The 20,995-nt window shown below is 49.1% G+C and overlaps 1 protein-coding gene across 2 annotated transcripts in view; it reads right to left on the reverse strand.

The window, feature by feature from the left end:
* The window catches only part of LOC146871846 (macrophage colony-stimulating factor 1-like), a 199,016-nt gene that overhangs the window by 16,705 nt on the left and 161,316 nt on the right, over positions 1-20,995 (reverse strand). For both annotated transcript variants that reach the window (XM_085651956.1, XM_085651964.1), the window contains exon 3: positions 6,527-6,589. In XM_085651956.1, coding sequence (XP_085508082.1) covers positions 6,527-6,589 — 63 coding nt within the window. The remainder of the gene's footprint in view (positions 1-6,526; positions 6,590-20,995) is intronic.

Raw genomic sequence — 20,995 nt, forward strand, 5'->3', positions numbered from 1 at the left:
TCTTTATCACCTCTTCCAACTCGATTAATGAAAACGAGCGGGCCATAAGATTTTTATCTGTTTCCATCAACATGGGCGGTTGATATTCAAGCAGAATCTTTTTCAACAACAGATCATCAACTAACTGAAGTTGGCCATAAATGGTCTGATAATGTGCGAGCATAATGCTATTAATCTCACCTGGATCCTCCGTAAAGCCTGCTACGCATGGGCAATTCCATGCTTTGATTTGATTCGTAGCTGCTTGTTCCTTGGCCTGCCATGCCAGTAACCTACCAGTAAAATTACTCTCTTCATAAATTTTCTGCTGAGACTGTTGGAAAAAGATCTCGCTTTGAGTACTATATAGAGTACAGAGCTCACGCTTGGCTTGTTCAAGCTGTACTTTGGTAGTGGAAGAGGGATTCTTTAAAAAGGCCGCATTGCACATATGGATCTTATCTTCAAATTTTCATTTCTCGACCCTAGCGTTTTTGGCAGTAACTGCCTCTTTGCTTACTACTAGTCCCCGGATAAAGGCTTTAAGTGTATCCCAGACTATATTTGGTTCTGCGGAATGAATGTTCTGGATTAAAAATTGTCTGATCTCAGAATCCATAAATTTTACCCACTCGGCATCATTCAAATGCAACTTATTAAATAACCAGCGTTTAGGTGATTTTAAACCAGGGCCCACGTGGATTTCCAAAGATAGCATTGCATGATCCGAAAACCCATTGAAAAAGAAATTTTGTTGACAAAAATCTAAGTTCTGGGAGATCAGAAAAAAATCAATGCGTGAGGAAGAGCCAAACCGACCTGATCCACATGTAAATTTCTTTAAAGTCGGAAATGCTGTTCGCCAAGGATCTTGTAGCTTTAGCATATCCGAATGGTCTTTCAATGTTTTAAGAGACCTAGGCTTTGTCTGTCTTTTCCCTTGGACTGTGGAATCCAAATGTGGATTCATCAATATATTAAAATCCCCTCCCACAATCAAATCTCCTACAACATGATTTAAAGAGAGAAAAAGATTGTCATATACTTTGGCGTCATCTTCCACTGGTGCATAGTAACTTACAAATGTCAGAGGGCATGGCTTGGATCTAAAAGAGCATGTCACCGAACACCACCTCCCGAGTTGATCCTTACCCGAAATAATACACTCTACTTGTAAGCCTTTTTTTATAAATATAGCAGTCCCTCTATGGGATGCAGAGGCAGATGAAAAACCCCTGTAGATGGCCCAGGTTTTAAACATTGAAAATGTAAAAATTTTTATAGTCGAGATATGAGTTTCTTGTAACAGAATAATTTCAGGATTTTCTTTTTTCAGCCATGCTTCAATAGCTCGCATTTTTTTCCGATTATTCAGGCCGTTAACATTGAGCGAAATTATTTTTAGCCTATTAGCCATTTAAAAAAAAAAATAATAATCTAAAGAACCAATCAATGTAACATTCCAAAAAAAGTACAAATGTAACATACAAAATAACCGACCAATCATTGAAACTACCGGCTACATTTTCCCTATTTTTTAGCCCCCCATCCCACCCCCAGAAAAGTAGGCTATCCCCCCTCCACCGCTCCTTCCACTTTCCCCAACCCCCACTCAATTTGGGTGTCATGTTATTACACCCTGGTGAATCTACCACTTCCTCGCCCCCCAGCACTGTGATGCGTGTTCCTTTGCCCTCCAGGATTCAATTTTCTGAGGAGCCTTGCTATTATGATAAAACCCTCTAAGTTAATCTCCCGAAACAAAAAGAGTAAAGAAAGAAGAAAGGGAAGAGAGAAGAGAAAAGAGGAGAAAAGGAAGTTTTTAATTTTTCTCCTTACAGGAAGAGCTTTATATCGAATTTACTCCTATTTCCATAAATCTTGGAAAAGGGCCGAATATAGAACATTGACTATATCAACCTAACACCATTCTAATCCCTCATAATCTTCTCCAGAAAACCCTGTGCCTCATCAACATCCGTAAACAAAAAAAACTTTCCCTTCACTAATACTCGCAATTTACATTGTTGTGCAATTGACGCTTGTGCCCCCTTCGCCTTAAATAGCTGCAGCATTTTCACAAACTCCTTCCTGCGGCGGGCAGCAGCGGCAGACATGTCCGAAAAGATTCTACATTTAATAGTCTCGTTAATTGAGAACTGTCTCTGCTGAATAGCTTTTGTGAGAACTGCTTCCTTTATACGAAAATCTGCAAAGTTGATCAGGATCGTGCGTGGAAGGGTTGAATTAGGGAAAGGATGAGCAGGGATGCGATGGGCTCTCATAATTGTAAGGTCTCCTTGGAAGATCGGAATAACTTTTTGTTTGAGGAAGGTGTTGACCCAGCTTAAAGTTTGCGACCCTTCCATTCCTTCAGGTACGCCTACCAGGCGAAGGTTAGATTTACGTGAGTGGTTTTCCAGCTCCTCCAGTTTAGATTCCAACACCTGTTTGCTTTTAGCTCCTACTCTGACCTCTTTTGTCATTTTATGTAACTGGTCCTCCAATACGGAAATTCTCTCCTCTGCCTCCTGAAGCTTAACAGGGAGACTACCCATAATATTTTCCATTTTCTCCAAACGTTGATTCAAGGAGTCCAGTTCCACCTTCTGAGTTTTTTTCATATCTCGGATTTCTTCTAGAATCAGATTTAACATGTCCTTGACACTCATCTGAAAATCTCCAGACAGATCTATAAGTCGGTTAGGTTCCAGAACAGTATTAACATTGGGAGTAGATGACAGCATTACAGCTGTGGCCCCTGGGGAAGGTGGGGCAGATCTTGATTCCCCTTCCCGAACTACTTCCCGAACTATTTCCTCCTGTTGTACTTGGGCCACAGTTGATGTAACTAAACCCGCTTTCTTGGCAGAGCTAGCCTGATTATCAAATCTCTGATCCGAGATTAATCCCTTCTTTAACTCCGGGGGATCACCACTGAGCTCTTGGCTCTGAGTAATAGATGGAAAGTCCGGACCCCTGCCTAGAACACTAGATGGAGCACAATAAATTAACTCGGCTGGTAGTGTAGGGAAAGCAGGATCTAGAGAGATCATGGGCTCATGAGGTGATTGAGGCGATTGAGGGCTTTCTGTATCTTTGGTGACCTTTTTCTGAAAGAGTGGGAATTGCTTGGTCGCCCTTTTATCGCTTTTGTCTCTCGATTTCTTCTGTATACTGCCTTCACCTTCTGCTTGTAGACTTATCGAAGGGACAGCAATATTTGTAGTGTCTGAATTTTTAACAGCACTCTGATCTGAAAAGGCTAGCTGTTGCCTATCAACTGCTGAGCTTTCTTCCTCTATTTCCCCCTCCGAGGTCTCAGCCGTAGAGTCTGTGAAATGAGAAGGTGGAGAGGGAGAGGTACCTTCTACAGCGACTAAACGGGCTGCTTTTTTAGCCTCTAGCTAGAAGTCGGCTGGTCTTCGCTTTCGCCAGGCGGGTGTTCAGTAACTTCCCCATCTCTAGAAGCTCAGGCTCAGGGATTTTATGACGACCTAAAGTCCTCTTTCAGGAACAGGGGTAACCGCTCTTTCTGACTGGATTTCTCTATTCCGCCACACACTTTTCACTGAGACGTCTTCACCGGTATCAAGTTTTGAACCCTGGAGCGCCCGCAATAATTGCCGTGGAGTATGCCAATGGGGAGTATCAAAGGGTCTACCCCCCGAGGAAAGGTAGTAAGATTACACTGTCCGAGCCTTTGAGCCTTTAAATCTTCAAGCCTTTAAGTCCTTTAACCAGAGTCCTGACAAGGTTATATCTTTATTGGGCCTTCATCTCAGCACCTTACTGATTCCTTATGCAGGCTTGTCGTTATAAAGCTGAGCAAATCTCTACCGGACTCCAATGCCCAGAATGCAGCTCTAAAGGTTATACAGGGGGAACAACCTTTACAACGCAACTTTTACAACGCACTACCTTTACAACGCATTTTTTACAACGCACAATCCATTACAACGCATGACATTACAACGCAGGACACTACAACGCATTTCTAAATACTACCTTTACAACGCATTCCATTACAACGCATACTACCATTACAACGCATACCATTACAACGCATAATATAGTAATATACTATCCAACACTTACCCTACTGTTGCACCCCCTGGAGTTAGAATAGTAATTTTTACCCCTATACTATCCAACACTTACCCTACTGTTGCACCCCCTGGAGTTAGAATAGTAATTTTTACCCCTATACTATCCAACACTTACCCTACTGTTGCACCCCCTGGAGTTAGAATAGTAATTTTTACCCCTATACTATCCAACACTTTCCCTACTGTTGCACCCCCTGGAGTTAGAATAGTAATTTTTACCCCTATACTATCCAACACTTACCCTACTGTTGCACCCCCTGGAGTTAGAATAGTAATTTTTAACCCTATACTATCCAACACTTACCCTACTGTTGCACCCCCTGGAGTTAGAATAGTAATTTTTACCCCTATACTATCCAACACTTACCCTACTGTTGCACCCCCTGGAGTTAGAATAGTAATTTTTACCCCTATACTATCCAACACTTTCCCTACTGTTGCACCCCCTGGATTTAGAATAGTAATTTTTACCCCTATACTATCCAACACTTACCCTACTGTTGCACCCCCTGGAGTTAGAATAGTAATTTTTACCCCTATACTATCCAACACTTACCCTACTGTTGCACCCCCTGGAGTTAGAATAGTAATTTTTACCCCTATACTATCCAACACTTTCCCTACTGTTGCACCCCCTGGAGTTAGAATAGTAATTTTTACCCCTATACTATCCAACACTTACCCTACTGTTGCACCCCCTGGAGTTAGAATAGTAATTTTTACCCCTATACTATCCAACACTTTCCCTACTGTTGCACCCCCTGGAGTTAGAATAGTAATTTTTACCCCTATACTATCCAACACTTACCCTACTGTTGCACCCCCTGGAGTTAGAATAGTAATTTTTAACCCTATACTATCTAATACTTACCTTAAATGCAATTTAATATTATGCGTTGTAAAGGTAGTATGCGTTGTAATGGATATGCGTTGTAAAGGTAGTTTTTAAAAATGCGTTGTAGTGTACTGCGTTGTAATGTCATGCGTTGTAATGGATTGTGCGTTGTAAAAAATGCGTTGTAAAGGTATGCGTTGTAATAGTATGCGTTGTAACGTCATACATCCGTTATACAGAGTGCAGCCCTACACAGCTGAGCGTTTTCACCTCCAGGCTTCAAAGACAGTCCGGATAAATGCTCCCTTGTCCAAGCTGTAACTTTCCAAAAAAAAAAAAACTCTCCTACAAGGCCAAATCCTCTAAGCCCCTTCGGCTGCAGCCACCTCACCTCACTTCGCATCTATTCTTCGGATAATTCTCTGTAGAGGATCTGCATGTCACCCGACCAGTCGTCCAGCACTCCAGAGCGGAGGAACCCCTCTCTCAGGAAAGCCAGGGCCGTCACGCTGTCTTTTCTTGAGTCTCCCTTTACCTATGACATTTCTGCAGACAATCCGCTGCTAGGGAAGCCTCACCATCATGGTTAAAAACGGCGAAAACAGCTCCGCCGCGGCCACTGCTGCCGCTAGTTTCGCATGCTGGAGCTTCCGATCGCCATTACAGGGGGGCGGGGTCATGGGAGAATCACCTGAGGCTACGCGCGGTACAGCGCCGCCATGCCCTCGATGCACTATCCCACACTCAACAAGAGGAGACCAACTGCAACAACACAATACTCCCCTCAACATACCTCAAAAAGACATGAGTGCTCTCAAAAACAAAAGCTTCCCCCATAACACCAGACCACCATCAACAACAGGACTAGACAACTCTTAAGAAGACGAGAACAGTCGTTATCTGGAGAGTCTGCACACAACAACCAAACAAGTCTGCCTTCAACAACAGGAGACCATGCTCAACAAGAACTGACAAACATAAAAAACTAGAGTACCCTCAACAACACAACTCTGCTCTCATCAGCAACAGATTGCACGTAACGAGAAGACACCGCCTTCAGCAGCAAAAGACTTTTCTAAATAAGACAGCAAATAAACAGCTTAAAATAACCTTAACAGTAACATAACAAAGCCAATAACTCAAAGATACCCTCAAAACAAGAACAGGCCACTTTTAAGAGAAAATCACTCCAAAAATGATACTGTAAAGATCACCCTCCACAACAAAGACCAGTATCAGCCATATGAAGTCCACTACCTCCACAGGAAAGAGGCAATGCATCACATGATGAGTCCACTCCTACTTACATAAGACATGACCATCCCTAAATATCACAAACACGCTCCACAAATGGGGGAACACCTCACACTCAAGCTGAGGTAGACCCACATTACTCACAGCAGTGCAAGCCTGGCCTGTACACAGAACTGAAGAATACACACAGGCACACTGTATCAGAGGTGGGTATAACGTGAAACAACCTGGTGGTCTCAAGGGACTCCATAGTGCACTACACCAGGCAATCCCTCCATGTCACTACAAGACCCGTCCTCTTAATTAATATATGACTCAGTGTCCAATCAGAAACCTAGAATTCACTTACCATGTTTGGCAAATCCACAAAATTGAAGGTGACATTGCAGGAGGTCTGCAGCTGGTTGCCAATCTGGAAGGGAACCAAAGAGACAGGTTACTCTCATCCTGCACACCGAAATGTGATCACTCGGGTGATGGGGCCGAAAGCAGAGGGTTTTGTCAAACCAGATGAAAGTGTAGCGATCTCTGAGTTTGTCAGTAGCACAAATCAAACTTAAAACTCGAATGTGTAATTAAATATAACGGTATGGTTTAATCAGTTACTTTTTAAAGTGATATGAAAAATAACTGTGAAAAAGGTCATAAAAAAATGGTAGGGCTGTTTAACAGTAGTATGTAGAGTACCATCCAGCTCCTACTCTCTTTGAATGCTGCTGTGCCCAGTATCCCTCCTCTTATTCAGCAGACAGCACCGCCCCAGTCTCTGTAGATAACCAGCTGACTCCCTGTCCCCTGGACACAGCCAGCCCAGGGGCGTAACAATAACCCACGCAGCCCCCGCCGTGCCGGGGGGGGGGGGGGCGAACTCGAGGGGGCCCCCTCTGGCTCTGTGCAGGGGCCGGCCTGAGAGGTCCTGACTCATTGGGTGGGGAGCATGGCCCAGCCTTGAAAGCATCATGGGTTAGCCTAATGCATTTGAAAACATGTCCCCAAATCACTGCAATAAAAAAAGATTATAGCGCATATTGAGCACCTCTCCATTTGTCAAGGCGCTTTAGAGTGAATTCGGCAAGTGCGCACACAGTGCTCGTCTGTTTACTTATTTGAATGTGTTCCAGGCAGTACAAGCCAGGTCCAGAGACGAGGTGACTATGGTTGCCATGGAAATCGCCTCTGGGCCCGGATTGCTACAACTTTATTTCTAGCATGCATGCCTTTTGTTACATTTCGTCCGGACATGGTACTCCTGTACTGCTGTGATTGAATCGCGCTCTCTTCGCGGGATGTAATTGGTGGTGCCTTGAGAGACCAGAAATGTAACAGCAGGGTCACTGCCACACCTGGGCACCATGTTTACAATTGCCAGATGCACAGACGGCCCTCTCAGCAGCATGTTGAGAGCCAGCTTTTAAGTGAGAAGGTAAGCACTTCACACAAGACCAGCGCCCAGAGCTCTCTGCTCAGCCCTTTCTCCAGGGCCGGGTGAACTCTATGAAGAGGGCACACATTCGAATTCGTCAATGTTCTACAGAAACTTGGTGGAAAACCTTCAGATCAAAAGTTCCAGTTCACTTCTCACACAAAAGTTAAGTTTCTGAGGTTATAAATGATTATGACAATTAACGGTGCAATAGTTGCTAGCGCTGTGAAGCTGTCAGCTGCAATTGGTATATAAACCCATCATTACCCCCAGGTCCCTCCTGTCCTCATCCCATTCCTTAACAAAGTGGAGATGACCATCTCCACGACAGAAAAAAAGAAAAGGAGCATGCTAGGATACCCAACCCACTCCCTCCCACTGGGAGTACATAAGTGGTACCAGCCCAGCATGCAGCCTGTTATTTTTTTCTGTCTTCCGACAGATTGGGACGTGTTTGGACTTACCTGATGGATTCTTCACTGGACGTCTCGACGGGGCTGCTGGGCTGTCCTCGCCGTCCTCTTCCGCGTCCTCCTGGCCTGCCGGGCTGGCATGCATGCGGTGCAGGTGCTCTTCCGCTGGGCTGCTTCCCCGCTTCTGCACTCGCCTGCGTCTCCTCTGGCCGTCCTTCCTGTGTGCACCTATTCTTCTCAGTGGGTGAGGTTGTGGCGTGCGGCTGGAGCTACCGACTTTCGTGCCTGTGCCTGCAGGTTTGAGCTTGGCATCCGCTCCGCATCCTGTGATTCCGAACATGATCCCATTTGTACTGTAACTCGTGTTTGTGTCATTTGAGTATGTTATATTCAGCTGGGATGCGTGTCCCTTAGCGGTGGCTTCATTTGCAGTGTCACGTTCTACTGTTTGTGGTTTGGCAGGTTTGGGCTTGGGCTGTTTGACGGGGACAGCGCTGCAGCCTACGTTCCTGTGACGTTGATGCACGCGCTTGTGGTTACCGCTGCCTGCTGCGGCGTCTCTGTTCTTTTTCGCCTGGGTTTTCTGGGTTAGGTTGGCTTCGTCTTTCTGTAGGATTCGCCTGCAGCCCTGGGTGGTGTCTCTGCCCCATGCCCTCTTAGGGTGTTTGGGTTGCTGCCTGCTTGGCCTTCTGGTCGCTGCCACTATGTACGCCTGGGCCTCTGGGTGGTGCCAGGGTTTGAACCCGGGGCCTCCTGCTTGTGTTTCTTCCACCCTATGTCTTTGCACTAGGCTCCGCTGGTCTCCCTGGGCCTTGCCATCTGGGTTCCTTGCTTTCTTTTGGGTGCTGTTGGATCCAGTCGTCTTCGGGTCTCTTCCGGTGCTGGTGGATTCCTGTCTTTGCTGGCGCCTGTTCCTGCGTACTGGCCCTCTGTGCTTTGCTGGTTGCGTGTGGCATGGATCGGCTTGCTGTCTCGGTCCGGGGCCCTTGGTGTCTCCGGCCTGGTTCTCTGCCTCCGCTGCCCCCTGCTCCCGGGGTCCTGGCGGTCCTTCGGCTTCTTCGGCTGCCTGCGCCGTTGGCTCCCCTGCCTTTGCTGTCCTGTCTTGGGCCTTGGTTTCCCCTGGGTTGCTGCCTTTTTTGGGGGGTTCTGCCTGGGGGGGGGGGGGGGGGGAGGGGGGGCGGGTACTTCGGGACTTCATCCCTGGGTTGTGTGTTCCCTAGCCTTTTGGATTTTCGCTTGCTCGGCGCTTTTTGCTGGTTGGCGTCTGGGATGGGGGTCGGTTCCTGTGGGTCTCCCGTTGGCCTGTGCCCTTGGTGCTTGCTGCCTGGCGGCTTCTTGCTTGCATGTGCTGGACTGCGGTCTTGGCTTCTGTTACGCCTGCTGCCCGCCCTGTGGTTTGGCTGGGTCGGCTCTGGTTCCTCCCTGGGATGGTGTCTGCTTGCTGGGCCGTGGTTCGCTTTGGGCGGTCTCTCCCGGGGTTTGTTGGCTTCTTCTTGTGGCCTCTTTGCTCTGTCCTCTGGGCCTCCGGCCGTCCTGCCCTGCGGGCTTCTGTTGTCCCTGGTCGGCCCTGGTGGGTGCCTGGTTTGGGGTGCACCTGGGCTGGTGCCTTGCAGTTCTTGGGCTTCCTTTGGCTGCTTGCGGCTCTTCCGCCCGTTGGTTCCTGCCCTTCTGTGGGTTTGGGCCCGGTGCGTGCCTGTCTGGGTGCCTGCCTGCCTGCGGTTTTTCGCTGTTGGGCGCTTCTTGTGTCCTTCAGGCTGCTTTTGCTTGCCCCGTGCATGCAGTATCTGCCTTCCGCGGGTTCGCTGGGTCCTCCCCCTTGTTTTACGTGGGGGGGCTGTTGTGTCCTTCCTCGGTTCTGGTGGACCCTTGGCCTTGTTGAGCTGTTGGCTCCGGGGCGGTGCTGGTCGGGGTCCTGGTGGCTTCTAGCTGGTGTTGGGTGTGGCTTGCTGGGCTTGCCTTCTCGCCTGCCGCTCCTTTTGCCTCCTGTGATAGCTGGGTGTCATTGGTCTTCCTTGGCCTCTGCCGTGGGTGGCCCCTTGTTCTTCGGGTGCCCAGCTCCTGTGCCCTGCCCTGTCTGCTTGCCCTTTCCCTGCTTATGGGTGTTGGGTGTCGGCCTCCCCTGGTGCGTGGGCTGCTTTGTTGCTTCCCGCTCCTCTCGTTCCGCTTTCGGGTTGCGGTTGGCTTGTCTAGGGTCTAGGGCTCTGGTTTTATCGCTTTGGGGCCTGTTGTTGGGCCTGTGCTCCCACGCGGGCTGTTTTCAGCCTGTGGCATCAGTGACCCTTGCTCTCTTGTTGGCTCTGGGGTGTTCCTTCTCCCCTTGTTTGGGTTCGTTCCTGCTCCCCTGTTGGGTGGTGCGCCTTTGGCTTCTCCGGGCTCCTCTCCTTTTTGGTGCCGGGGTTGTTCCGGTGTGTTCTTGGGGCCTGGGCTCTGCTTCTGTTGGGTTTGCCCTTGCGGTCCCTGTTTTTGGTCTCCCGTTCGCTTGAGCGTTTGGGTCGCTGGTGTGCCTCTCGGCTTGGTTGTGTCGGGCTTTATGCTGTGGGGCCCTTGTTTGCTTGGGGTCCTCTTTTGGCCCCTGCTTGGGTCCTTTCCTGGCTGCTCCTTCTCTTGGGCTTTGTCGCGGTCCTGGGCTGGTCTTCTGTCCGTTTCTGTGCCGGTTCTTTCGGCTTACTGTGGCCCTGGGTCCGTGGTGTGGGCTGCTGGGCTCCCTCCCTCTGCTTCTTCGCTCTCGGGATGGCCTGGCTGTGGTTGGCTGCTGTGCCTTTCTCTCTGTGCCCCTTCTTGGTTGGGGGTTCTTTTTGCCTCTCCCTCCGGGTCCTGGTGGCGCTGTGTTGTGTGCCTCCAGGCTGGTTGGCCTGCCGGTTCTCCGGCTGGCTTCTTGGGGGTTGGGCTGTTGGCCTACTTGATTGGTCTTTCCTGTTTTGCCCTTCTGCCTTTTGGGGTTCACCTTCGGTGGTTTCTTGGTGTCCTCCTTTCTCCTCCTGGCCATTGGTCGGCTCTTGGTTGGTGTTGTTTCCTCCTTTCTGGTTCTGGGGTGTTGGTATCCTCAGTTCCGTGTTGGGCCTCTGTTGTTGTCTTTCTTGATGCCCTTTTTTTGCCGGGTCTGCTTCGGGTTGGGCTTCTTTGCTCTCCCTGGCCTCCGTTGGGTGGGTTGTTGGCTGGGCTTCTTGTCCCGGTGTCTCCTGCTCTGGGGGTGTGCCTCTGGGCCTGGCCATTTCTTGTACCCCGGGTTCTTTTCCCGGTGGGCTGGCCTTTTGGTTCCTGTGGCTCTTCGTTGTCTCGGCTGGGGTTGGCCGTTGGTCAGTCCTGCCCTGTGGCCTGGTCCTTCTGTGGGTTTGTGGCCTCCGGGTTCCCTGTTGCTGCGGTTGTCCTCTGGTGGGGGGGCCTTGCTTGGGTTCCCTGCCCCCTTCTCTTCCTGGCTGTTCCTCTGGGTGGTTGCCTGTTTGCTTGTCCGGTTCTTACCTCTTTGGTCTTTGCGACTCTTCTGATGGCTTCCCCTGGCGTGTTGGGGTGGTTCAGTGGTTGGTCGTGTCTTGCCTCTGTTTTGTTCCTTCCTGGGCCTTCGGCCCTGCTGCCCTGTGCAGTCTGTTCTCCTCTGCTCTTGGCCGTTGGCTGGGTTGGCCTGTTTGGTCCCTGGTTTGGTGGCTGCCTGGTGGTGCCTGGTTCCGTGGGTTTCGCCCTTGGGGGGGTTTCTCCCTGGTCGGTTGCCCTTTTCTTGCTCCGTTTCTCTGTTGGGGCGCGCCTGCTTCCCCTGGCCTTACTTTGGTCGTTCCTGGGGAGGTAGGGGGGCTTGGTTTTGGCCCCTCTGGTTGATCCCTTGGGGCTTGGCTCTGTGTGTGTGGCCTCCTTCTGGCTTGCCTGGGGGGGGTCTTGTGTTTTTTCTCTGGTCGTCCCCTGCTGGTTTTGGGGTCTCGGCTCTGTCCGCTTGGTTGGGGGCATGCTTGGTTGCGTGCTCCTGCCTGTGTTTTTTTCTCCTTCTTGTGGGCTCCTTTTGCTCCTGTGTGGTGCCGATTTTTGGTCTGGTGCTCTTGGCGTTGGTGGGGTTCCAGAAGACCGGTTTCTCTGCTTTGGTATTCTCCACTTTGTTAAGGAATGGGACGAGGACAGGAGGGACCTGGGGGTAATGTCCTATTACTTACCGGTAATCTTCATTACTCCTGGTCCCGTTGTCCTCGTCCCATTCCTTACATCCCTCCCTCCCTCCCTGGTGGCCGGCCTTCCAGTTGTTGGCTTGGTCTTTTCAGGCTGCATGCTGGGCTGGTACGATTAAACATATTTTGGTTTCGGTCTACATTAATGTCTCACACTCTCTTCCAAAACAATACATTTGTCAAGTTTAAATCCGTAAACTACTTTACTAAAAATTCAATCCCAGAAATGAATTTGCCTTAAAACAGCATTTATCAAGGCGCTTTAGATTGAATTCGGCAAGTGCGCACCCAGTGCTCGTCTGTTTACTTATTTGAATGTGTTCCAGGCAGTACAAGCCAGACCCAGAGACGAGGTGACTATGGTTGCCATGGAAATCGCCTCTGGGCCTAGATTGCTACAACTTTATTTCTAGCATGCATGCCTTTTGTTACATTTCGTCCAGACCCGGGACTCCTGTACTGCTGTGATTGAATCGCGCTCTCTTCACGGAATGTAATGGGTGGTGCCTTGAGAGACCAGAAATGTAACAGTAGGGTCACTGCCACACCTGGGCACCATGTTTACAATTACCAGATGCACAGACGGCCCTCTCAGCAGCATGTTGAGAGCCAGCTTTTAAGTAAGAAGGTAAGCGCTTCACACAAGACCAGCGCCCAGAGCTCTCTGCTCGGCCCTTTCTCCAGGGCCGGGTGAACTCTATGAAGAGGGCACACATTCGAATTCGTCAATGTTCTACAGAAACTTGCTTGCAACCCTTCAGATCAAAAGTTCCAGTTCACTTCTCACACAAAAGTTAAGTTTCTGAGGTTATAAATGATTATGACAATTAACGGTGCAATAGTTGCTAGCGCTGTGAAGCTGTCAGCTGCAATTGGTATATAAACCCATCATTCATGACGTCGCTGTTTTTGCCAGACATCATATTTTGCGCTTCTCGTTCTTTTACCATTAATTGCAATTACTAAATAATAATGCTAACACTGATGATGATACGATTAAACACATTTTGGTTTCGGTCTACATTAATGTCTCACACTCTCTTCCAAAACAATACTTTTGTCAAGTTTAAATCCGTAAACTACTTTACTAAAAATTCTGTCTCAGAAACGAATTTGCCTTAAAACAGCATTACTAGCCGTATTCATTAGTAACGTATATAATCTTTGAAAGATTGTTTTCACTTGCAGGGTTATTAAAACCTTAGCTAATGTCTAGCAGGTCCAAATATGATTTCGAAAAGATTCCACTTCCGGTGTACAGACCGTCATAAGAGTCCCTTGCGCTGCATTCCCTCGATTACCTGTCCAGAGTCACCATTACGGTAACTTTCACTACTTCAAACACAGATTAAAGGGCGCCTAAAATTAAACATAATATGCGCATAGAAAGCTTTGTCCCACTCTTTCTCACAGAGAACACACGCTAAACTCCAAGCCGAATGCTTCAGCATAGGACGCATAACGTGTCTGCACAGTAATGACTATGTAGCGCACAACACAAAAGTATCAAGGTGCCCAAAAAACCCTTATGCATTCTTTCCCTGGTCAATACAGTACTTCTGATGTGATTGTATTTCTTCGTCTTATTCTCTAGCACTATAGTGTATTCTTTTTTTTTTATAGTCAGTTCGGTGCTTAACGGAAAGCTCGGTAGAGCTAATGTTTTATGAAATTAACTACCACACCGTGGTGGATCATGCAAATAAATACATTCAATGAATACATGCTGCAGATATTTAGCACTCGATCTGCACTTAAGATCTTTTTGGTTATAGAAAGGTTGTTTCTTTTTCAACCAGTGTGTCGTTTCACCAGTTGCTCATTTCTTGTAGCGCACGTTTCCAGAAGTTAGACGTACACCTATGAAAATAAATAAAGAAGTCCACGTCTGCCATTTTACGTTTTTCACCTGCAGTGATCTTACTTAACTCATGCCCATGCCAAGATAGCACTTGTTGAACAGACAGTCAATGTGTTCCATGGGCAGAAACCATATGGTGGTTGCACACTTTAAAGAGCGCTTTAAAAATGAATCAGTGAATCCTGTTTGTATTACGATCAACTCGCCGGAACAATATTGTTTTCTGTACATTAAAAGGGATTAAGAGGCGCTGTTTTAAAATATCGAAAAGGCTACTTTTGGTCGTTGGCTGATTCCTAGACACTGGGCCGGATTTAGTATTGGTGGGGGTCGGTGCGACAAACTTTGTTGGCACCCACCCCCAATGACTTACTGCTTCACAGATTCCCGCACTACCACCCTCCAACGGTGCCCCTCAGTGTTCCATAGCTCCTACTTCACATGTATTTCATTTGTTTTATAGCACTACTCATACCAGTGCAGGGTGTCAGAGCACTTTACGTCACACAAGCATTAGACAGAGATAATGATTCATACATGTGTAAATCAGTGCATCGGAAATGTTACATAAGATGAAGAGGACTATGAGGTTGTTAGACCTGTCAGCCCTAGGGTGGTCTCCCCATCTATTTTTGATCGTGCCTCATTTTTTTTCCACCCTCATTTTTATGTTGGACTAGGTCTCCGGGCGCCTTTTCATTGCCAATCAGTGTTAAGGTGCAGGTGCTCCCTTCTCCCAAGATGGCTGCCACAGGCCCCTGCTACTGCAGAGTGGTCTTTATTAATAGCACCCTAGCTGCCAGGAGCTGGCTGGAACCCCACAACAATGTTGCGACACCAGCCCGCCTTTTTTGTCCCATAGGTAGAATGGGGAAGCTCCTGGAATGTGCTGGAACCTTCTAGAAGGGAGGTGTGGTTTTACTTTTGCCGCCTTGGCTAGAGGTCACCTGACCTAGGGCTACTTAAGTGAGGGGGGGAACTTTTTCCAGTCAGTTGGCCAGTGGGGTAAAGCGGAGCTGGAGAATCCATGCAGGAGTTTTAGGCAGTAGGGCCTAGCCAGGGACTCATGCCTCTGAGAGTGACAGGGCTTAGGTGCTGCCTCTTAAGTGAGTGAGGGATCCTGTGAAACCCACTGATCTTGCCCAGCAGTAGGAGGACCCAGGGAACCTCTGCCCAGCCTGACTAGGAAGGACCTAGTCGCCAACTCATCCCCTACCCCCCAAGGAACAGAACCCCAAGGGCGCCAGTATCATCTGCGCCGCAAAGACTGAATACTGAAACTACAAAAGCGGAATCCTGAAACTTGATGTCAAAGCTGAATATTGCAACTTCATGAAACGACTGATTGCTTGACTGCTGGGGATCGACCAGGTACTGGCGCTGTGTCTCCTGCGCTGCCAGACCTGGCCTGGGACCCCCTGCACGGATCTGCCGTCGAGCGCGGAGCTGGCCGAGCCCCCGCTTAACTTGTGACCCCCCCTTCCTGGTGCGAGGACCTGCAACGCGATCACCGCCGCGGCCTGTAGGCCTCAGGGACGTGTCAGCACCAAGTCGGGGCCTGCGGAGAAGCCCGGGGCCCCGCCGCTGCCGTCGCAGCGTGAGGAGGAGGAGCGAGTGTCCGTGAGTGTCCCGCGCCGTTGCGCGCATCTGACGAAGGGCCCGGAGCGGAACCGAGCGACGAGACAAAGGTAACCCCCGGGGGCTGGGAGGTAGCGCGGCCGAGTGGCGGCCTGAGACTCGCCCCCCCCCCTGCTCCCCGGGAGTCGTGGGAAGGCCCGGTGCGCCCCTGCCGAGTGGGAGCGACACCGCATGCAGAGACTGTGACTTTCCCCCTCTGTGGGATTACCCTCTCCTGGGGTCTGCCGTTCGCAGGACTCACCAGTGCTCCATGCGTTCTATGTCTAAGAAGCGCTGCTCATTCAATTGTATTTACCAGTGCTCAATGCGTTCTAGGTTGGAGTAGCGCTGATCATTCAATTGTATTTACCAGTGCTCAATGCGTTCTAGGTTGGAGTAACGCTGATCATTCAATTGTATTCACCAGTGCTCAATGCGTTCTATGTCGAAGTAGCGCTGATCATTCCTTTGTATTCACCAGTGCTCAATGCGTTCTATGTTGAAGTAGCGCTGATCATTCATTTGTATTTACCAGTGCTCAATGCGTTCTATGTTGCAGTAGCGCTGATCCGTCATTTGTATGCATCCATACTCAATGCGTTCTATGTCTAAGGAGCGCTGACCCCACATGGTGTATTCACAAGTGCTCAGTGCGTGCTAAGTCCAAATAGCGTGTATCCTCCAGTTGAGGTCCTAAGTGCAAGGCGCTCCGTGTATGAGCGGCGCCTCATCTCTAAAGGGTGTCCAGCAGTGCAGTACGCTCCGTGTACCGATAACGCTTTATCCTCAGGGTAGGCTTGGAAGTGCTCATGGGATTAGGCAGGCGGGTAACGCGTTCTCCGTACGATATGCCTAGGAGTGCCTAGTCCTTACGGTAAACGATCAGCGCTTCAACCTCAAGTTATGCTCAGGGGTGCCTAAGGTTCCAGGTATACAAGAAGAGCTGTAATGCCACGATATGCTCATGTGCCTTTGTTTCTTCGTAGACACCAGTAGCGCCACGTGTGCAGGCCATGGCCCGCAGCACTAGGGAAGTTCCTACTGCAGGGATTGCTGAGGTAACCGTAAGGAGATGCTGTAATGCAAATGTTAATGTGTACAAGTTAAGATACATTGCCCTACAAGAATACTGTGTGTGCTCCTTTGATTAGATAAATCTGATTACTTTGCATTCACCTTACTGTGTGGCGTCCCTTATTGTGTGCGTTTACTGCTTCAGAGGATGTGTGTGTTGTATGGTCGCTTAACACATAGGCCTTTGGGTGCCCAGCCGCTCGAGTCACGTTACTCCCTTAGGGCCTGGAGACCCCAGGTCTTACAGAGGTGTAGGATTCACATGTCATCCAGACAGCTAGCCATTATATTTTAAGAGTGTTTGGTCTGGAGAAGCACAAACTCAGTATGTAAAAGTAACACACTGGTTGGGGTTGGCTGTATTAATAAGAATGGTTTCATACCCAACCAAATCCTTTTTAGCAACATTGGGATAATTAGATACCGGGGGAAATCAGAAAGTTCTAACTTATACCTTGCAGTTTGCATGCAACTCTTTCATGCCAGTTCATAGCTCACTGTGCTATATTAAGATTGTGACTTATGAAGTGCAAGTCACAAAATGATCTCTTTGACAAAGGCCGGAATGAACTGAGCTATTTAAAATACAATTCTATGATCTGCATGTTGCATGTTCTTTACAGCAAGCATATCAACCCACTGTGCAACTGTATTTTGAGTCAAAACTGCCACTAGACAAAACTCTACCTCTCTCCATTAGGAACATTATTAACCAGCGTTATCCTGACATGTTTATTATTGGCTGAAACTGCTTGTCAGACAAGGAACTCTGCAGCAGGGTCTTTTAAACCCATAAGTTATTTGTAAACGCAGCACCCCCAGGGGCGTAACACATGCCCCCGCAGCCCCCGCGGTGAGGGGGGTGGCCAAGCTCCAGGGGCCCCCTCAGCACAGCACTACGGCCAGAGAGCACCTGATGGAGTCTGGAGGGGGGCCCCTCCACTTACTTTGCAGGGGGGGCCCTCAATTTTTGTTTCGCCACTGGACACAGCCCGGTGTATCTTACCCTGCGCTGTGCTCACTCCCTGACTCCTCAAGTGGCCTCCGCTTTCCCTCTGCGCGGCCCACGACGCCTTACCTCTAGCTAACACGCTCCTCGTCCATTCTGCACCATCCCGGCACTCCATTCTCATCTCCTCCCCCCTATCCCTTTCTGCCACCCCCTTCCTTAGACCACCTCTCCTCCAGCCTTCTCCCCTAGTTAACTTTCCTTACGTTCCCCTTATTCCCTCCTCCTCTCTTTTCCTCCCCCTCCCCTCACTATGTACCCCAATGTCCCCACAAACACATTCATTTTCTCCCCTTCCCCACACTCCTCCAGCAACGCTGTGCTACCCCCCTTCCCCCCCTGGTAATCCTTTCCCTCTCTCGGGCCGAGCTGATCCACTTCCTTTCTTCAACTTCCCTATCTCCCAACCCTCCCCACTCTGCCAGATACCCGCATCCTCACAGCCACCACCTCACCTAGCTGCCAGGACCTCTCCAACCCACTTCCGTCTCTTCCTCCCAAACCTCCTTCATCCCTATGACTCCCCACACCCCTCCCCTCTCGCTCCGCCCCACCGCCCCGCTCCTCTTCTATCGCCCCCTAATTTTGTCCTTAATTCCTATCCGTCTCGCAACGCCAACAAAGACAACTCCCCTTCCACCCCTGGTGCACCAACTCCTACTCTCATCCAACACCCTTCCCCACCTCTGATCCCTATACCCCTACTCCCCTCCCGCTCCCCCACCTCTCCCTGCCTTCAACCGCCAAGTGCACCTCCTCCAGTCTCCATCGAGTCACCCAACATGCCGTGCTCTGCCTTACTCTCACTGGAAAATAAGCTAGGCTCTCTAATCACCTCCATCTCCCAACTTGAAGCTACCATTTTAGCTTTAAGCTCCAAGATCTCAACTTTTCCATACACCTCAATTCCTTTGGAAAACACTCGCCCTCCCACGAGATGCACCTCGCCCCCACACCCCATAATAGCTAAGCATAGCCTGTCATCTGCAAATTCTCAGAAGCACTCGAATGCCACCCTTCTTCCACTTTCACTTACCAGTAACCCTGCTATCTACACCATTCCGACCATCTCCTCTGTCAGAACCACTCGTCCACCTAAGCCCTCCAGAGCACCCTCATACAGGTACAATATCCCCATCACCCCTCATAGCCCAAGTGCCCCGTCACCAAAACAGTCGCGACAGAGCTGCGCTGTATGCTCCACAACTGCAGATCTGCAATAAAACACAGACTTGAAATATCCGATACCATCAACTTGCACAATATTGACATGCTCTTCCTCACAGAGACCTGGTTCAACGATACCTCTCACTCTATGTTTGATCTCCTTGTACCCACAGGCTATTCTATACTTAGAAATGACAGAATTGACAAAGTTGGGGGAGGTGTTGCAGTCATCTTTAGAAACTCCCTTCAACTTAAGGCTCTTCCTAACAGCTCCTTCCACACTTTTGAATGCCTATCTCTTGAGCTTCAATTGCACCACCGCTCTCCTCTCAGATTCCATGTTATCTACCACCCGCCTGGAAGCAGCCCTTCGTTTATGGAGGAACTCACGGACTGCATCAGCGACCAATACTCGCAAAGTGACAATCAGATCTTCGTGGGTGACTTCAATGTCCACTGGGGCTCATCTCAAGACACCTATGCGAGCTTACTGGCCACCTTCCTCTCTGCAAACGATCTTATCCAACACTGCACTGAAACAACACACTCTAAGGGCTCAACCCTGGACCTTGTCATTTCTAAAGCAGGCTTCCTGACCATCGCTACCCCTATTCATGTAGACTGGTCTGACCACCTCCTCATCCCATTCTCTCTTCAGCTATCACACTCTATAACTCTCGGCCAGCCTAAGAGGGCTACTTCCTGGTTCCGTGACACTAAAAACATTGACCTCAGTACCCTCTGTGATTCTGCTTTGCTATCACTTCCAAGGCTAGACCTGGACCTAGATGTTAACGAACTCACCTCCCAATGCCTCACAGTCCTTGCAGTCGAAATCAATAATGTCGCTCCTCTGCAAAGCAAAAAGAAAAGGCCCACTCCCTCAGCACCTTGGTTCAACAAATCCCTCTATGAAGAAAGGAAGTACCTAAGAGTCCTTGAGAAACAATGGAGACAAGCGCCCTCCACAGAAAATCTGGCCACGCTTCGTTCAGCAAGATCCAAGTACCACAAGCACATCTTCCTTGGAAAAGCGTCGCACTTCAAATCCCTCCTTGACTCAGCCAAAAATAGACCCAAAAAACTATTCGACCTCATCAAGAACCCAAACAGCTCTCCCCCAACCTCCAAATTGAAGGATTCCACAAAGAAAGCAGCGGAATTCGCTATATTCTTTGATGAAAAGGTGAAATCACTTGTAGATCAGGTCATTCATCCTACCCCTACAGAGGAGCGCAAATCCTTAACCATTTGGCAGAACTTTGACCCCATCTCTGAAGATGCCCTCCTTAAATGCATCCTCGATACAAAGCCCTCTAACCATTCTTTTGACCCCATCCCTAGTGCCATTGCCATCGACTTCTATACCCATTCTCTCTCCTATTGGACCACTCTGGTCAACCTCTCCCTCAGTCAAGGCTCCCTTCCTGTTTCCTTCAAAACTGGGCAGGTCACCCCTCTGCTTAAAAAACCCACCGCTGATGCGAACGACCCTAACAACTACCGTCCCATCACTAACCTACCCTTTCTTGCGAAAATCACAGAAAAATGTGTAGCGAAACAACTCTCTCGCCATATCAAGGACAATGATCTTCTGGACAACTTCCAGTCCGGCTTCATTCAAAACTGCAGCACTGAAACAGCCCTGCTGCTAGTGATTGATGACGCACTGCGGATACTCGATTCAGGGGAGTCTTGTCTTCTAATTCTTCTTGACCTTTCTGCAGCCTTTGACACTGTCAATCACAATACTCTCCTTAACACTCTGCAACAGAGAATGGGCATGGAGGGCACTGTGCTCAAATGGTTTGCCTCCTTCCTCTCTGATAGATCCCAAATGATCAAAATAGCGAACAGTCTTTCATCTCCTTTAGCGGTCGGTCAAGGTGTCCCTCAAGGCTCTATACTTGCACCCACACTGTTCAATCTCTATTTAGAACCCTTGGGAAATCTCCTGAGTAAATCCGGGATCCACTATCATCTATATGCGGACGACACTCAAATCTACCTCAAGGTGGCCTCCACTCACGATCTCTCCCTCCTAAGCTCTACTCTCGACTCCATTCAAAACTGGATGTTAACTCATCAACTGGTCCTGAATCCCTC

The sequence above is a fragment of the Triturus cristatus genome, chromosome 1_1 (genome assembly GCF_964204655.1).
Source record: "Triturus cristatus chromosome 1_1, aTriCri1.1, whole genome shotgun sequence".
Lineage (NCBI taxonomy): Eukaryota > Metazoa > Chordata > Amphibia > Caudata > Salamandridae > Triturus > Triturus cristatus.